At 41.9% G+C, this 17,066-nt stretch overlaps 1 protein-coding gene across 3 annotated transcripts in view; it reads right to left on the bottom strand.

Annotated features, from left to right (window-relative positions):
- Nucleotides 1-7,607: 7,607 nt before the first annotated feature.
- The window catches only part of LOC146554999 (prestin-like), a 44,228-nt gene continuing 34,769 nt past the window's right edge, over nt 7,608-17,066 (bottom strand). For 2 of the 3 annotated variants that reach the window (XM_085253032.1, XM_085253030.1), the window contains one exon: nt 7,608-14,975. In XM_085253032.1, coding sequence (XP_085109158.1) covers nt 14,674-14,975 — 302 coding nt within the window. In that variant the 3' untranslated portion in view covers nt 7,608-14,673. The remainder of the gene's footprint in view (nt 14,976-17,066) is intronic. The other variant, XM_085253031.1, reaches the window with a different exon arrangement.

Below are 17,066 nucleotides of genomic sequence, written 5' to 3'. Positions count from 1 at the left end.
ATAGCAGAGCTGTACATTTTAATTTTTCATAAAAAAAAAAGTTCCCTCAGTCAGAACATGGTATATTATTTAATCTGGAGACTTCCCGCGTACCACTAGAAGGAGCCCAAGTACCACCAGTGGTACGCGTACCACAGTTTGTGAACCACTGGAGTAGTAATAAAGGATAATAAAGGATAATGAATAAAAACAATCATCAGCAACTATTTAGAGGTCTGTGGATTGCAAAGATAAGGCTTAAGAGAAAAACCTTTGTTATCAGGATCTGAACCTCCTCGCCTTTCCCAGCAGGCAAAAAAATAATAATTAGATTAATTTTTCACAATTATGCAAAATATAATATCTGTAGGACAAAAGGGTAAAATATTAGCTTTGTTCTTTTTATGTACCCCCATCTTACACATGCGCTTGTTCCTGCTGCTGACTGCGGGTGTGCACCACAGATCACATTTAGGAGGAGGATAAGCCCCTCACAGAGAGTGAAGAGTGAGCCCATTACAGACATCGCTGTGTAGAGTAAGGATGCCCTCAAACTCAACTCACACAGAGGCCCCTTACCAGCCAATTAAACTGATGTACAATGTTCATATTTGTGTGTGTGTGCACCCTCACACATGCAAATGCTCTCTAAGAGGCTGTTTTTTTTCCTTTCTTTTTTAAATTTCAAATGTGAATCTGTCGCATGGACAGGACAAGAGGAAGAGAGGAACAACAAGGGAGGCACATAGTGAATGCACACACATAAAGCGAACATGCAAGTGCTCCTAATCTGAATTGCAGATGTTCTTTGTGGCCTCTCTGTCTGCCAGCACCATAATGATGAGCCGTCCTCGTTAGAGACTTTTAGCTGTAATTATCTGGTAATGGCACTTAGCCCATCAACTCCTCCTCTCGCGTGTCCCACTGCAGGCACGGTAGCTCTCTCTTCTCTCTCTCTCACACACACACACACACACACACACACACACACACACACACACACACACACACACATTCACACTCAGACAGAAACACACATACTTGCATGTAGTTAGACAGAGAGACACATGTACACATCCAGCTGGGAGGACATCCATGAACACAGAGATGGAAAAGACAAATACTGAGAGCTGCACAAGCGGTTAATCAGAAATCCACAAATACAATCACAAAAAACACACACACAAATGCACACACGTGCTATGCCATATCCCCGCTCCCCTGTCTGCCCGCATGGCTAATCTGTGCAACTTATTGTCCGGGAGATAATAGAAACTGTCATCCATGAGGCAGAGGGAGGAGGGAGACAGTGGCAGAGGGGCGGCTGTGTGTTCACTGCATTTTTAAACAGAGACAGACTTCATCGCAACAACTTTATGAGGCCAGATGTGGCATATTAAAAGCAAGCTTCCCAAAGCAGAAACACCTTACCACTGCAACAAATGATGCCACGGCGGGAAAGTAGGAAGCAGCAAAAACGCTGATGGAGGTAAAATGAAATGGACCAAGAGAGACCAGGGTGAAAGACGGCGCAAGAGGGAAAGCATGGGGAAGGATATGAGGGGATAAACTGAAGCAAATTGAAAGGGCTGAAAAGCATGATTCTTTACAATTAAGTTTTAATGCGATGGCTGTGAAACACTTCAATTGTTAATCCTGTGAAATTATTCTCATGCAGGAGCACCATAAACCTGCTTCTCAGTGGCAGAAACAATGGAAGACAGGATGATAATTAGAGGAGAAGAAATAAGGGAGCTGAGCAAGAGCAGGCAGTAACGTAGAATAATCAAAAGAGAGTTACTAGTGAAATGTAAGCACACAGATCCAGCAGTGTGTCACTATGTTTCCAAGTGTGTGATCTGAAAATAAAAGAGCAGATTAGTTGGTCTTTGGTTGGAAAGAGGCAATCAGATTAGCAGCCTGGGTCTTGTTGTGTTCCTGCCATCTGTGCCAGATGCTGCTGTTGAGTCAAAACCTTAGCCAAAGTATGCACAGGGTACCTTTTGGGGTCAGACATTAGCAGAGTGCCAGTAGGGGCAGCAAAGCATACAGCCTGCCTAAAGAAATAATGGCTAACTTAAGCTCATAAACATGCTTTTTCTTGCTGTCATACTTATACAGGTTGTTTTGTCTGTCCAAAGAAAGCAGGTCCAGGGTTTTAAAGATGTTTCTGGGATTTTAATTCGTGAAGCCTTTGAAGACTTGTTGTTGTTGTGAACCCTCTTTATTTGCACTTCTTCACTGAGTCTTCTCTTCATTGAAGATATAGATAATGCTATGACTAACTGCTGGAGAGAAAAAGGATTTCTTTGCATCTTCCATGGATGTCTAGGTCTTTATGACAAGGTGTGCGTTTCATTTTGTCGCGTATGTGCTCATTCAGACACTCCAAATGTTTCCACTGTCTCTCTGATGTTTTGTTTTTGCAGTATATCTTTGTCATTTACATTAACAGGTCCTTTGACTGCCTCATATGGTTTAACAGCTGCAGTTTCAAATCTGGAATTGACTCCACAATCAGATTCATTGTATTTGTCTGCAATAATTCATAAACAGTCACTAAGTGGGGCACTCCCGTTCATAAAAGCATCTTTTGACTGAACTGTCCTCAGTGTGGAAACATGGCTGTAATTCCTCACCAGTTAGCAATGAAATTAAGGTGGAACATTTAAAAAATATCGTCATTGTTTCATTTTAAATGTACTGTGCAGGCACACAGAGTACTAGCACAACTACATAATGATTTGATGTTAAAGAATTCAGTTTGAAAAGATACTTCAGGAAATCTGTACCTAAAATTTTGCCAAAATTTCAGACAAAACAGTTTTCCAGAGAGAGCGAGGGAGGTTAGACATTGAGGTCAGCTGTGCTACTTCATTTTCATAAGTACAGGTGTCACTCCAGGCACCCCAAATATTTTATTCATTTTAAGTGACAGGTGGAGAGAGGAGATTTTTGCACTCAGACACCTGGATGCCCTACTAACTCCGAATGGTAGCTAATAGAGTCCGACATGAGCTCCATTTAGCAGAGGAGAGGGAAATAGTTGAAGAGAGAGAGAGAGGGAAAATGAGAGCGGTAGCTTGCAGGTGTGGAGTGAGGCTGGATTGCCACCACAGTGCTGTGAAAGTCGACTGCTCGAGGGATTCTAGCAGGTCAAACAGAGAAAATTAATATGTTCTTTAGTAGTGTGGATAGTGTTGAAAAATCTGGATTTTCTACCTCTTTCCACCATGAAAGTAGACGGACTGCTTTTAGGTGGATGAATATAAAAGGTTTAAATTTCCCACATGCATTAATGTGTCAATTTGTGACAGACTGGCTAATTGTTTGAGGCTTCTTCCCACTTTCTGGCCCTTACTGGAATCAGCGCCAATCCCCAGGGGACCACAGAAAGCTTTAGCTGTGTAATGATTGTTTTATCTTAGCAATGCGCCTCTGGAATTTTATATAATAAAATAAAGGCCTTAGAGACACCAGGTGCATTAGTAACAAAAAGATCAATGGAAAAATCCTGTTTGTGTTCCTGGATCAGTTTTGCGTGGCCTCTTCTCTCTTTATTTAAGAGTGTGAGAATTTTGAGATAAACTAATGAGAAGCTAAGACAGCGCCCACTCCAGCAAGGGGAGTAATCACAAAACCCAAAGAAGGGAAAGCAGGAAAGTCATAATGTTACTGTTTCCTGCCATATTGATATCTAGCCATGGAAAGTCTCAGCATGTTGTGGTTTTCAAGGTGGCGGTCAACAATCCTGACTAATGTTATGCCAAGGACACTTGTTTTTAAATCAAAGTCTTCTCGAGGCCAAGAGCTGATTTAAAACACACATTTCAAACACAGGTTGAATCCTCAATGAAGAGCAACAGCAACGCCGGAACAACTCTTAGGCCAAATAGTGCCAACTCTTTTTGCTGGCTCATCCATCAAACTCCGAGTGAAATGTCACTCCACAAATGTCTCCATAGACTAGAAAAGTCCCCTATCTCCTTTCCTTCCCCCCATTACACAGTCAAGTCCATTTTACCCGATCATTCCTGCTAACCTTTAGAAAAACTTGTCTTTTTCTTTTCTCTGTGAGCCCAACAACATGGACAAAGAGCAAGTATCTCCAGTGTCCATGTATCATATATATTTTAGCACATAGAAAAGAAAGGAGAAAAAAGATGTTTGGAGGTTTTAACACCCTTTAGGACACACAAAACCCCTTCTTTCAAGCTTATTTCATTTCGTTTTATTTTAGGTGGCCATAGGCAATACTATTTATCTCTAAACATTCCTTTTTGCTAAAGCATATAGTGCTGGATCAGGAGACTGAATCCTCTCTTAGTTATGCTGCAATAGGTGTAGACTGCCGGGGGGATTCCCATGATGCACTGAGTGTTTCTTCTTCATTCACCTTTCTCACTCACTATGTGTTAACAGACCACTCTGCATTGAATCATACTTGTTATGAATCTCTGTCTCTCTTCCACAGCATGTCTTTATCCTGTCTTCCTTCTCTCACCCCATCAGGTCACAGCAGATGGCCCCGCCCCTCCCTGAGCCTGGTTCTGCCGGAGGTTTCTTCCTATTAAAAGGGAGTTTTTCCTTCCCACTGTCGCCAAAGTGCTTGCTCATAGGGGGTCATATGATTGTTGGGGTTTTCTCTGTATGTATTATTGTAGGGTCTACCTTACAATATAAAGCGCCTTGAGGCGACTGTTGTTGTGATTTGGTGCTGTATAAATGATATTGAATTAATCACTAACTCATACCTATGCTGGAAGTGAAGTGGTCTTTGATATCAAAGGCATGGCAGGTCCACATCCTGATGGGAGTGCTGGTTAGACAACAAAAGAAGTGAAGTGAAAGAGCATGGAATTCATTTCTCAAATGAGTTTTCAAAGTAATTATATCAAATGCAAAGCATCTGCACTGAGTGAACTCAATGCCCTAAAAGAAAACGCCAAAAACACAAAACGTCTCATTGCTTTTGGCTCAGTTTGAGACAACATGTTTTGACCATAAAGGTCTGCACATAATCGTTGATCACAGCGCATTATTTTCTGTTCTGGACAATAAAATTTAATAGAAGTCATAAAAGCACACCCTGAGGACACTGATGTAAACCCTTTCTAAAGAATCTGCTTATTTAGCTCAGAATTGCATTCAATTTTATTCAATTCAGTCGACCAAATTTCTGTCTTTGACTTATACAACTCCTGGTGTACACTGTACACTCTTTATGTGAATGAAGAATAAATGTTACTTAGCACAGTTTAAAAAAAACCTCACTAGAAATACTCAGTTTTCCTGAACAAGCTGGCAGGAGCCAGAAACACATTTTGGGTGGGCGGGTTGGGGAGTTCTGCCATGACTCAAAGCTGTAACTTCTTTACTACACCCGTACTGTATAATCAACAGAGTACATCCAAATGACCTGTGTATGTGAATTCACTGTAGTGTCTGTCTATATACTCTCGCAGTCCTACTATACCTGGTGGTTAGAAAAACATCTTTGATTATAAGCACTTAAATTTTCTGGCAAGTGCTGTTTTTGCAGAAAGATGATTTATTGTCCTAAAACCACAGGGTCATTTTAAAATTTGTTTCAGTTGCTTTGTTGTTATTGAAATTAAAAACAGGTGCACTAGAGGGGCAACAATGAGACAACCCCCAAAACAGGAATTGTTTTACAGGTGGAGGTCACTGAGATTTTGTCCCTAATCATTGTTTCTGGCTGTTTTTTCACAAGTTTTGCATTTGGCTATGGTCACTGTCTCTGTTGGGAGGATGAGGCAATATCTGAACCCTGCTGAGGTTGCACACGTAGTCCGACTCCCAACATAGTCTCAAGAGCATGGAGGAGATTCCAGGAGACAGACAGTTACTCTAGGAGAGCTGGAACAGGCTTCAGAAGATCCTTAACCCCTTAGCAGGAGCGGTATTTGGACCTTTGTTCAAGGAGGAACAAAATGAGCACTACTAGTGTGACAAAATGACCTCCAGCAGGTCACTGGTGTGAAAAAAAAAAGTTTTAGGAGGCCCTGTGCAGAATTGTCAGGTCTACCACTGACGCCCTGTACTATTCAAACACTACTCTGTTCCAGTTGATTCCTCCTGTACAACAATACCTGTCCCCGTGTGGCGAGAGCATGCATGCAGTTACTGCAGGAAGGGTATTAATACCACTGACTGGGATGTTTCGATCCATCCAACATTGCCAGGTTGCACTGCAGACTATCCAAGAGGTTGGCGATACCCTGGTCACACCAGCATTGTCAGGCATGCATACAAGCATGTGAGGGCCAAAAAACCCACAAAAACCAAAAAAGAATCACCTGGGATGCCATTAAACCATGTGGCATCCTTTGATTCCTAACACATTACGCAGTTCACGTCAGTATAGACATCCAGCATGATCTGATGTGTTTCTAAGTGTTCCTTTATTTACTTTTTGGAGCTGCACATTAATCCTCAGTAAAGTTTTCTAATCCTAGAGTCAAGATGTTTTAAGACATTTACTTTTGAATGAGTGAATGTGAGTGCGAATGGTTGCCTGTCTCTGTGTGTTAGCCCTGCGACAGACCGGCGACCTGTCCAGGGAGTACTCCGCCTCTCGCCCTATGACAGCTGGGATAAGCTCCAGCGCCCCCCGTGATCCTGAAAAGGATAAGCGGAAGCGAATGGATGGATGGATGAAACTAGTGTTAGGAAAAGTTGCAAAGAAGAGTGAGAGTAATAAATTTGATTAATACATTATGCTGCAACCTACAGTAGCTTTCACAGCCTGCACAAGTTGTCAGCCCATACAGAAAGACAAAGAAACGAAGAAACAAATACAAATGAAAACAGTATTCACACTAAAGGGTTGGACAGTTTTTATAAATTTAATATATCAATATATAGAGATATTTATCAACAGCTTGATTTCATAGAAACGTGAGTGAGACCATTTTGGCATACAGTACAGATATTCAATGTAAGTACAGAAGTTGCTAAGTTGTCAACACTCCCCCCCCCTCAACAACCCGCCCCAGTTAACCACCCCCTCCCTCCCTCCCTCCCTCAAACAGACACAGAAGACAGAAAAACAGAGTAGAAGTGTACAGGAGCACAAAACAAGGCACCAATAAATTAAAATGATTCCTCCTCCTTCCCCCCCCCCCCATCCCCACTTTAAAAAACCCCAAAATAACCCCCCCCCCCCAAAAAAAAACCAAACTAACAAAAGACGAATTAAATTTAAACAGAATTAAATACAGTGGAAACTCTAAAAATCCGCATTGCTGTTAAAAAGCAGGAGAGTAAAACAGAAACGAACAAATGGAAGTGAAAGTAATACAGGAACACTTTGGCAGATTATTAAATTTTAGTTACAATCAAGTAGTAAAGAAATCCAGTGCTCGTGTGTACAAATAAATTCATATATCGTCTACACTCCTTTTACCCCAGAAGTTTATGTACATCTTTTTTCTCCGTTTTTTTGCCGCTGTTGTTGTTTTTACAGATACATTTAAAACATTATCAAAAGATTTCTGCAGTATGAAAACGTATTATTTACAAGTCAGGATTCAAAACCACTGGACTGTACCACTCACTGGACACCCCCCTTGAGCCCCAACCCCACCACACTTTTATTTCCTCCCTTACAAAGAACGTTATTTCTTTACACAGTGCAGAAGGCTTTTTGAAAAGTTTTGTGCAACAAACAGCATAAAGAAAAAATGCCTGTCTTATGGCTGAGGAATGGTTAGAGGCCCGAATGTTTTTTTTTCCTTTTCTTTTCTTTTTTATCTTTCCTTGCAGACAAAGACATATCAGCAAGATTTCTGAGAAAATGTAGGTGGACAGTTTTGCCAAAAAAAAAAAAAATCTGGAGCCTTAGATTTTCTTTCAATTTCTTCATCTTGTTTGACTGTGGAAGGACCATAAAAACGTATCAAAACATTCCCCCTGTACATATCATCATCATCATCATCCCGAGCCATGAAAAGATTTACACAAAGATCACCTTCTTTCCCGAAAGCCTTCATTTTACACAGAGTGCTCGAAAAATCTAGGCAACTGAACGCTGCCCCTTCAAGTAATCAAACATCAAGTAGATTACACATGAAACTAGAAATAGTCTGATGAGGAGATAGAGAGGGAGAGACAGAGAAAGGAGGAGAGCAACAACTACAACTCACTTACACAGTCCAAAAAAAACCTCCCCACATAACAAAAAGAGGAGTCAGTGTATCGAGGAAAGTCACTGGGTCAACAAAAGCTAAGTGCCATCCAAGTAGAGTCACTGAGGGTTCCTTCCACAGTCCAAAACTGTAGCTCAAGGGGGAGGCCGCTTCTCCAAGCTGAGTGTGATTGTTCACCGGTTTGCTGGTTCACATTTTTCTTTCTATCTCTGGGGACTTCCTTATTATTTTTGTTGTTGTTTCAGGTTATTTCCTCCAGTGTTTTCTTTTTCTTTAATTCTTCCACTGTGTGCCTGTCTACCCAAAGACTGAGAGCCCTTGCCAAAGGAAAGATGTTCATGGGTGAGATGAAGATGAGAGGGTTGCAAGCGAATGAGAGTGCACAGAAACAACAGCGTGGACTTTGCCCTCGAAGCTAAAATTCAACAGTGCGACAGCCAAAGAAACACTTTAAAACTCACAGTTGGAATTACATTTGATACAGTGCTCGAGGAGATGAAGAGGTGGAGCGATGTGAGAAGAGCATTGTGGTTAAAGCAACGTAAGGTCTCCGCTCAGAAAAGGAAAAGACAAGCAACAGTACGATAAAATGGAGAGCACAGATCAGGAAGACTGTATCGGGGTTATCAGGACTGTTAGTATTTACTATTTACGCTGATAACAAGCAACAACTTCCTCCCTCGATTTAGTAACAATTTGCACAGTTTATGCACTTAAGATGTCCATTGGGATTGTTCTGAATATTTGTTTTCTCAATCAGTGAACGAGTTAAATAGAGTTAAATATCAAGGAGTTAAATATTATAAATATGCCTATACATATGCTTTTGCTGGTGTAAACAGTATGCATTCTACATAAAATAACAACTTATATTCATTTCAATCCTGTCACCTAGAAACTACACTGAAGCAAAACACAGTCTCTAGCAACACATTTTATATGTAGTAGCTGTAGGCGTCTATACATATAAAGGGACCATATTAGTCCTTTTATATAGTTCTGATATGATATATGTAAATATTAGCTCTGGTTTCTATTTGGACTGTAGGTGAGAGCTGTTTGAGCAGCAGTCAACTAAAAGCTCTAAAACAGAAAGGAAAATAGCTCTTCTGTTGTTTTGTATGCCATCTGTTCACCTTGAACATCTGATTGCCAATTCTAGTATATAACCATAATGTATTCTCCTTCAAAGACAAACAAAACAAAAAGACAAAACAACCTAGCATCTACAAGCGTCTGAACGATATAGAATTCTTAATTCTTAAAACCAATAGTCAAAATTGCTGATTTAAATTTGATAAACTCATATCAGCTGATATGTAGTTGTTTACTCATTTACACACTGCCTGATGTTGTTTGGATCTGCTGCTTGTTGCGTGTGTGGCAGTACCGCCAACAGGGAAGTTGCGACGCGCCCTCTAGTGGACAAACTATGCAACATCAACCAATAAAATCGGCCTTTCAGATAACATTTTAGTATTAAGTACCATATAAATGTCATTTCTAGGTGACAGCATTGATTCTGTGTTAAAAGTAAAATAGCAAAGCGTTCACTTCACCAGAACAAATGTACCCTGTTTTCTTCCTTCAACAAAAGGTAGTGAGTTCCAGTAACTCAGAAATCCATACAACACAACAATGCCAAGACCAACTCATTTAATTAACTCATTTTTCTCAAAGATTTCAAGTTTACTAGCAAGACATTTTTAGACGTACATCAACATTTTCAATTCAGTAAACACAGTCTACAAGGAAAAAGTTCATTTTAGTGCAGTATATTTCCCCATTAATTGTTAAAGAACTCACAGTATCGTTTATAATGTTGCACTTTGTTCTCTAAAGCAGCGATTACTAGATCAACACTGAACTAAAAAACAAATAGTGACCCAGTGCACTCTAAGCTTATCTGACCTAGAGGAAAAAAGCTGTTATAGCCGACATCACACCAGTGGTTAGTCCCTTAATAGTCTTGTAAATATGGAACAACAGTGAAGCAGATGTCTAGAGAGCCTATGGTCACAGTAAGCCCTCCATTGCCACTACAATTACTACCTTGAATAGTTACAGACAAAGAACTGTTCCGGACTTCTTTCAATGTCCTTCAGAATAGACGAATGTTCTTGAGGTGACCACACAGTGGACCAGCCAATCTGTCTTCACACTGTAGCCATAATAAGTTTCCTACACCTCAATAAATAAGCAATTTATTCTCCTACCTGCACCCCCCACCTCCAGCATGGAACTCGATTAGACCTGAAGCAAACATGGACATGAAGGAAAGTGTTGGCACGCAGAGCTGACTCAGCTCAGGGAGCTGTGATTTATTTAATCTTAAATTCACAAAGATAGCTTACATCCAGATTTTTCCATCACTACCTAATCTCTCCTTTGGGAACTGGATCCTATACGCATGAAAACTGCAGTGGCTAATCTACATCATTGTTTTCAGTGTTTAATCAAATCTGTTCAATATATGTCAATTCTTAAAGGCCTAAAAAGCAGTCACTGGTGGAAACTAACAAACCAGTCTAACGTCATGCTGAGTGGAGTCCCAATCTTCCCCACTGTGCAGTGCATTACATTTTTCTTCATCTGTACAAGGTGAAGATGAAGGGAGATGGCCTCCCCCTTGCGCTCGATCCTCCTCCGTTAGATGGATGTAGGGGGAGCGCGCTGCTGGAGAGGACTACGATTTACCTGTCTAGCTTGCTACTTGTCACACACAGTTCACACAACTGTGCTTCATAAACAGAGGAGAGAGTGCCATCCTTTCAAGGGAGGCAAGAGGAGCGACTGTCAGAATACGGCGATGCCAACACTGGCAGAAATCCGGGAAAACAAACGACCCACCGTTCATCTTCCAAGTACAAACCTGCTCACATATGGCGGCGTATAAATTCTGGCAGTCAAGCCCTACACCACCTTTCATCTTTGTTTTCCTTGCCTTTCTGTTCCTCCCTCGTGGTTATCTGAGCTTCTACGCTGAAGCTAAGCCTTCCAAGAAATAGTGAAATCCATGAATAATAACCGTCATTAATCAACTGTTGCATGAATACATAATCTGAGACCGTACTGAGTCTAGGATGGAAGACTTTAACATTTGCATTGGGAACTTGTGTGTGTGTGTGTGTTATTTAGTCATATTGGATTTACTAGTCCAATATGTAGGATCTTACATGCAGCATTGATCAGATTCATTAGGCAAGAATGGAAGACGAGTGTTTCATGTATTTATAGTTTAGACCATCCAAAACTGCCTTACAGAGTATATAATGTGTTTTAACTGTGCTTAAAACTGTCAAATTTTCAATTAGGACACTAAACGATGTCCTGAATAAGAACGCTGGCAATTTGCCTCGACTACTTGTAACAGTTCTGCTATTCTGTCATCGCGGCCTCTAGTGATTCCCTATTCCAGCACAAGATGAGCAATTATTACAATATTCATTGGCATGAATCGCAACTGATTCAATAGGCTGGAAGCTGGTTCGAAGCAAGCCAAGGAAGATCAGGTCCCATTTTTCAAATCAGCGCTCAGCTCAGTCGGCCTCGGTGTGTTACTCATCTGCGCACCGCACAGAGACGGTGACAAGACATAAGAAATACAGCATCACATCCAGAAAACACACAGCTGCATTGTTAAAAAGGGGGAGTAAAGGTAGCCCCCCACCCCACCTCATCCCAAAAAACAAACAAACAAAAAACTCCAGCTGGGACTGATGTTTAAGGGGTCACTCAAAGTCAAACACCTCTGTGTTTTCTTGCTGTGATGAGCTTGTCATCTCACTCTTCATTTCCTCCAGGATTCCCATACAGCAAGTGCAGCATGCACTTACATGTTTTTAAATCCGATCACTAAACAACTATTTAACATCCAATTCCCTGCATCAATTCAAAAGAATATGTTCTCGCTGCTAGAATATTGACGCTGGCAGATGCAAATGAAGACTCAGAAACACATGTGGGATTCTTGCTACTCAGTGCAAACAGGAAAACAATCCCAAGTTCATTATTGACTGTATGTACACCTCTGATGGCAGAGGCCAGGGGATTACCCATAATCCTTTGCCTTTTCTACCCTGCTGCTTTCAGCCTTGAGGCACTACCCTCTGGTAGCACAAACCCTCCAATTGCAAAGGGAAAAAAAAAAGAAAGAAAAAAGTCTCCTTTATCCCCAAAATCACCTCTAAATGTACGACGACCTCATCAGTTTTCCTCTCCTTGGCTATATTTAGCTTTACAGTAAGTGAAAGGGCAAATTTGAGGGACTAGGTGTGAAAAAGGATGACACCCCCCTGCAACAAACCCCTTCAAAAAGGTCTCTTTACATGACAATGAAGAAATACAGCGTCCTTGCTTGCCACTGTACTGCACCATCCTTCCAAACTTGTCTTTCGTGCTGTGCACTGAGAGGTGCTGGTCACATATTTACAACAGCAAACGCAACAGAAATAAATACAGTGAAAGCACGAGGAATTTAAAATGATGCACGCCGCCTTCTCCTGCTTGCACGGCAGCCAGAAATCCTTTTATTTACAAAGTGCACTGAGACAGCTGAATGAGGTTAGTATGGACAATATCATCATCAAGCAGCATTTTGAGTAGCACTGGTGCTAACAAGAGGCAGAGAGAAGAGAGGAGTGGAGCAGAGGCTACTAAACTAATAGTAGTAGTAGTAGCTAATAATGGTAGTAGTGTTACTCCAGTGGAGACGGTAGGAGATGGAGGTGGGCTTTAACAGGTGTACATGTCATCCCTGCTCTTTAAAAACAGGGAGGCAAAATGAGGTCTCCTTTTCTTTTCTCCTCTGCGTTGTACTGGCCTCATTGTAGTGGTCTAGAGGCTGTGGTGAGAGGAGGGGGCCAGTATGGGAGCGCAGGGGTGCAGGCTGCATCCCCCTCCTCCCTCAGGGATAGCCATCATCCTCCAGACTGAGTGCCACGCGCTGCAAACAGCAGATAAAAAGACCGTTACCACAACAGGCTGGTTAAGGAGAAGGAAGTGAGATAGAACAGCGGGGAATGAAAATAGAGAAGCTCAGTGGAAAAAGAGGAGAAAGGGAGACAAGATTCCAGTCTAGGTGGAACCCAGAAGAAAAATGGCAGCTTTGTTATGTGATGCCCTCTCACTATTCTGCCTCCTCTCCCCAACCTTCGTCTTCGTTTCTTTCCAATTCAGCCCCCCCCAACGTGTTGTTTGTCCCCTCCTTCCCTGGCTGCTCGTAGCGAGGAATGCAGGCTGCCTGCCTACGGTTGCGAAAGTCTGGCCCACATAATGCAAGCCTGATTTCTCTGGCTGCCCGAGCTGCCACACTGAGACAAAGGGCAAGAAAAAGTTAGGACGAGAAAAGAAGAGGAAGAAAACCACTAAAGAGATAAAAGGCAATACATAAGATTTGTACAAATGTTTGTAATAAAACTGGGAAAACGAGAGAGAAGGAGTAAAGCCCCCTCTCTCGTTCCGCGAGGGTAGGTTGTTACTTCGACAGGTGCACGACTGAGTCGTGCACCTGTTTCAGTGTCTGTCTGAGCGTGCTTCCCGCCTGTCATCATGCCAGTGATACCCAGAATTCTTTGCCTTCTTTCTCTCCGGGGTGACACAAAGAAATCTGTGTTACCATGCCAACAGATCAAAGCGCTAGACTCCCGTCTCGCCCTCCCTCCTTTATGCTTTTTGGCTGCCCTTCGCCGCTTGCTCTCTGACACCCAAAACAAGAAGCATATTCGGTAAATGTCATAAACTTCTAATGACGCACAGTCTGGATTTAAGGGCATTTTACTTTACTGCTACGTGTTGCAGCTGCCACTGTATCCAGGGTTTGTAGAAAATGCCGCTTCCAGTGACTTTTAAAACTGCATATACATCAATGGGAAGTCATCAGGGTAATCCTGAAATTGCGTTGCTGAGATTTATGGTTTCTGCAAGATAAATTGTATTTCGAGAGAGTCCTTCATCCTGATTTGTGCTCCTTTTTTCAAATTTTGTGTGACCTCAAAACAAAATCGCATTAGTTCAATGCTATGACGCAACTATCTACTCTACATGTCCAATTTATTTGTGAGCAGTGGCTATAGAGCGACTCCTCTTTCACCTCTCTTTTTTTGCATCTCATCTGCACTAATCATGATTTCTTGGCTGCTGAACCTTTCTGAAGCAAAGGAATAATGCTTTGCCTGTGCACAAGGGTTTTGTCAGGAAATGGGGATCACTCACTTCAACAACCAAAAACACTAACACGATGCACAAATAAATGGGATGGCGGGTCGGCAGCAGGGATGTATCGCATGAATATGGTCGCTGAAGGTGAACGAAATGTGTGTCGAGGGTTTACGTGTACGCGTGACAGGTGTGTTCGGTAATTACTTCAAAAACATAAAGAAATAAAATGATATGTGAACGTGTGCGAGCCTGTTCTTTCTTTCCACCAGGCTGACATGTACAAGAAAACGGGCTTTTCCAAACCCTCGTGCCAACTCCCATTTTCCAAATATTTCACACCTCTTCCTTTCCTCCGCAGTACCTCTCACTTAGCGTTCGAGAGCATCGGCGCCCCCGAATACCAGTGAGAGTTGTTGTCTGTGACGCCGCCCCCTAGAGGAAGCGCTATGAATGGCTGACTGTGGCTGCCACTCACTGCTGGGTAGACGTGACCGATGGACTCGCTCTGACGCCCGATGTGGATTTCGTCGTCGTCATCCTCTGTGGTTTTGCGGTACACTGGGTTGTCGAAGTTCATGCTCTTGGTGTTCTTGCGCCGCCAGTTGCGCCAGACCAGGTATCCACCGGTGCAGAGCAATCCGATGACCACTGTGGCAAGGATAGGGACTGCATGTGTTTAACACACACACACAACAACAACACACGGCGGGAGCGTTAACACAGCCCGGGGGACACAGAGCGGCGCTTTAAGCACTCACGCACAAACACACGTTGCACTGTTCACCTGAAGGCTCATTATTTTTCAGTTTTGGTTTTTGAAATGTTGTTTGCATAACAGCTTCTCAAAAATTTTAAAAACAAAACAAAACAAACAACAAAAAAAACATGGAAATATTCGCCTTCTGGAAAACGTCCAGAGGTGCACAAGGAGATGAACCTGAAGGGGAAGCAGTCCACTTTTCTGAAACTGTTAGAAAAACTGGTGGCACTTTATGCATCTGTTTCTATAAATTTAGTGGGCTGAGCTTTTTATGTTTCATCCCCCGTATGTCTTCTGTATCTGCATTTTAAAAAATCTAAGCATTTATTAGAGAAACAATGAGCCTTCAAAGAGGAACTAATCATTCATTGCATTATATCCCCCCCTCAGTGTCACGAAACGATCAAAAACATGCACACACAATATGCAACATAAATGTCTGCATGGTACACATGCACATAAACATCATTCCAACACACACACACACACACGTGGGCACACTGAACCAAACTGGCATTTTATATTAAATCTGTAACCATTCAAGCCCTGAAGACACTGATTATGACCTTGTTTTTGAATAAAAGCCCCACAAGGTTGCTTAATTGTCATCAGCATATAATCCTGGTGCGCATTGCTCAAAAAACAGAATTTTGGGCAATGATTTATAATTTTGTATTTTATTGCACCGAAAAATTAATATCTGGAGTGTCCGGATGGGGTTATGGGAGGAGAATAAGAAGAGGGTAAGAGGAGGAGAGAAGACGGGGAAAGGGTTGGGATTTGGAGGATTTGAGATAAGCGCCGTCTCTCCTCTTTCATTACCATATCAGCATAACTGCCCTGCAAGGACCTGTGTGTGTATGTACAGTGCATGCTTTAGAGTTTTTGTATAATGAAAGCACAAACACCCAAATCAGAGGTAAGTCAAGGAGGTTTGGATATGTGTGCCTGCATTCATAGATGTGTTTTCCTACGCTACAGTACGCCTGTCTAATTGCGACTTTATTAGATAGACACTTGAGATTCCTTCGTGGCTGGGTTGGAAACCCCAGCTCCTCCTTTGTTCTTCTCTAAATGCTCAATGGTTTAAAGGGAAAAAAACAAAAAACCCCATCAGCTTTCCTCTCATTTAGAAAATTTATCTCCAATGAGCGAGTGGCAAAACAGCCTGTCTTTGGCTAAAACTGATAATCATTGCTGGGCTGCTTCCCCTTACGGAGCTGTGGGTGGGTGTGGTGCATTGCTGGGTATGAGCGGAGAGCTGGGGTGCAGAAATCCAGCCCGTGTGGACCTCCAACATTAATGTTTCAAAGCTGCTAAAAAAAAAAGATTTGTGGTGGCAATAAATGGGAGAAGGACAAAAAAAGGATAAAGCGGAAAGGGTTAATAGTCTCCAGGGTTATTTTAATGAGCTGATATTTCAACTATAGAGACTGGAAAGAGAAAAAAAAATAGCTTTACAATCTTTTAGCGCTCCCCTGAATTATCAAACTTGTTAATATTAGGGATGAAAGAGATCTCAATTAGTGGCATATGCTGCCACTATAAGGCCATTTGCACATTCAGCTGATTTCCCAGTCACGTTGGGCATGAAAGTATGAAATATTTCCATAAAATTCGATTTTCATTTTAATCGGAGCTAATAGAGTAGATTAACTTTTCTAAGCCGGTTTGATTGAAAGAACTACAATTGCCTTTTTCTGCCTTTGTAGAGGCAGCTTGATGGTTTTCTCTTTATTGCCTAAACAGACAACAGCATTATGTCTGAGGTCATTAGCTTCCTGCTCCAGGCCAAAAACACAATTTCATGGCATTAATCCACTTTTCTCTCCCCTCGTCTCCCGTAAAGCGGTATAACCCACTCTTAGTCCGCTCGGTCACAGAAATAGGTCAGAACATTGGCCTGATTGATACGATCTGATCAGAGCGGTGAACACGAGCAAAATGTACTAACAGCTGGTCGTGTGATGACAAAACCTGAATTGAATTTCACATTT

This window comes from Mchenga conophoros, linkage group LG17, assembly GCF_057382185.1.
Source record: "Mchenga conophoros isolate Kocher_MC1m ecotype Shallow Benthic linkage group LG17, M_conophoros_male_GT1.1, whole genome shotgun sequence".
Taxonomy (NCBI): Eukaryota; Metazoa; Chordata; class Actinopteri; order Cichliformes; family Cichlidae; genus Mchenga; species Mchenga conophoros.
Note: the sequence above shows the minus strand (reverse complement) of the source record. Positions and strands in the feature narration are given on the sequence as shown.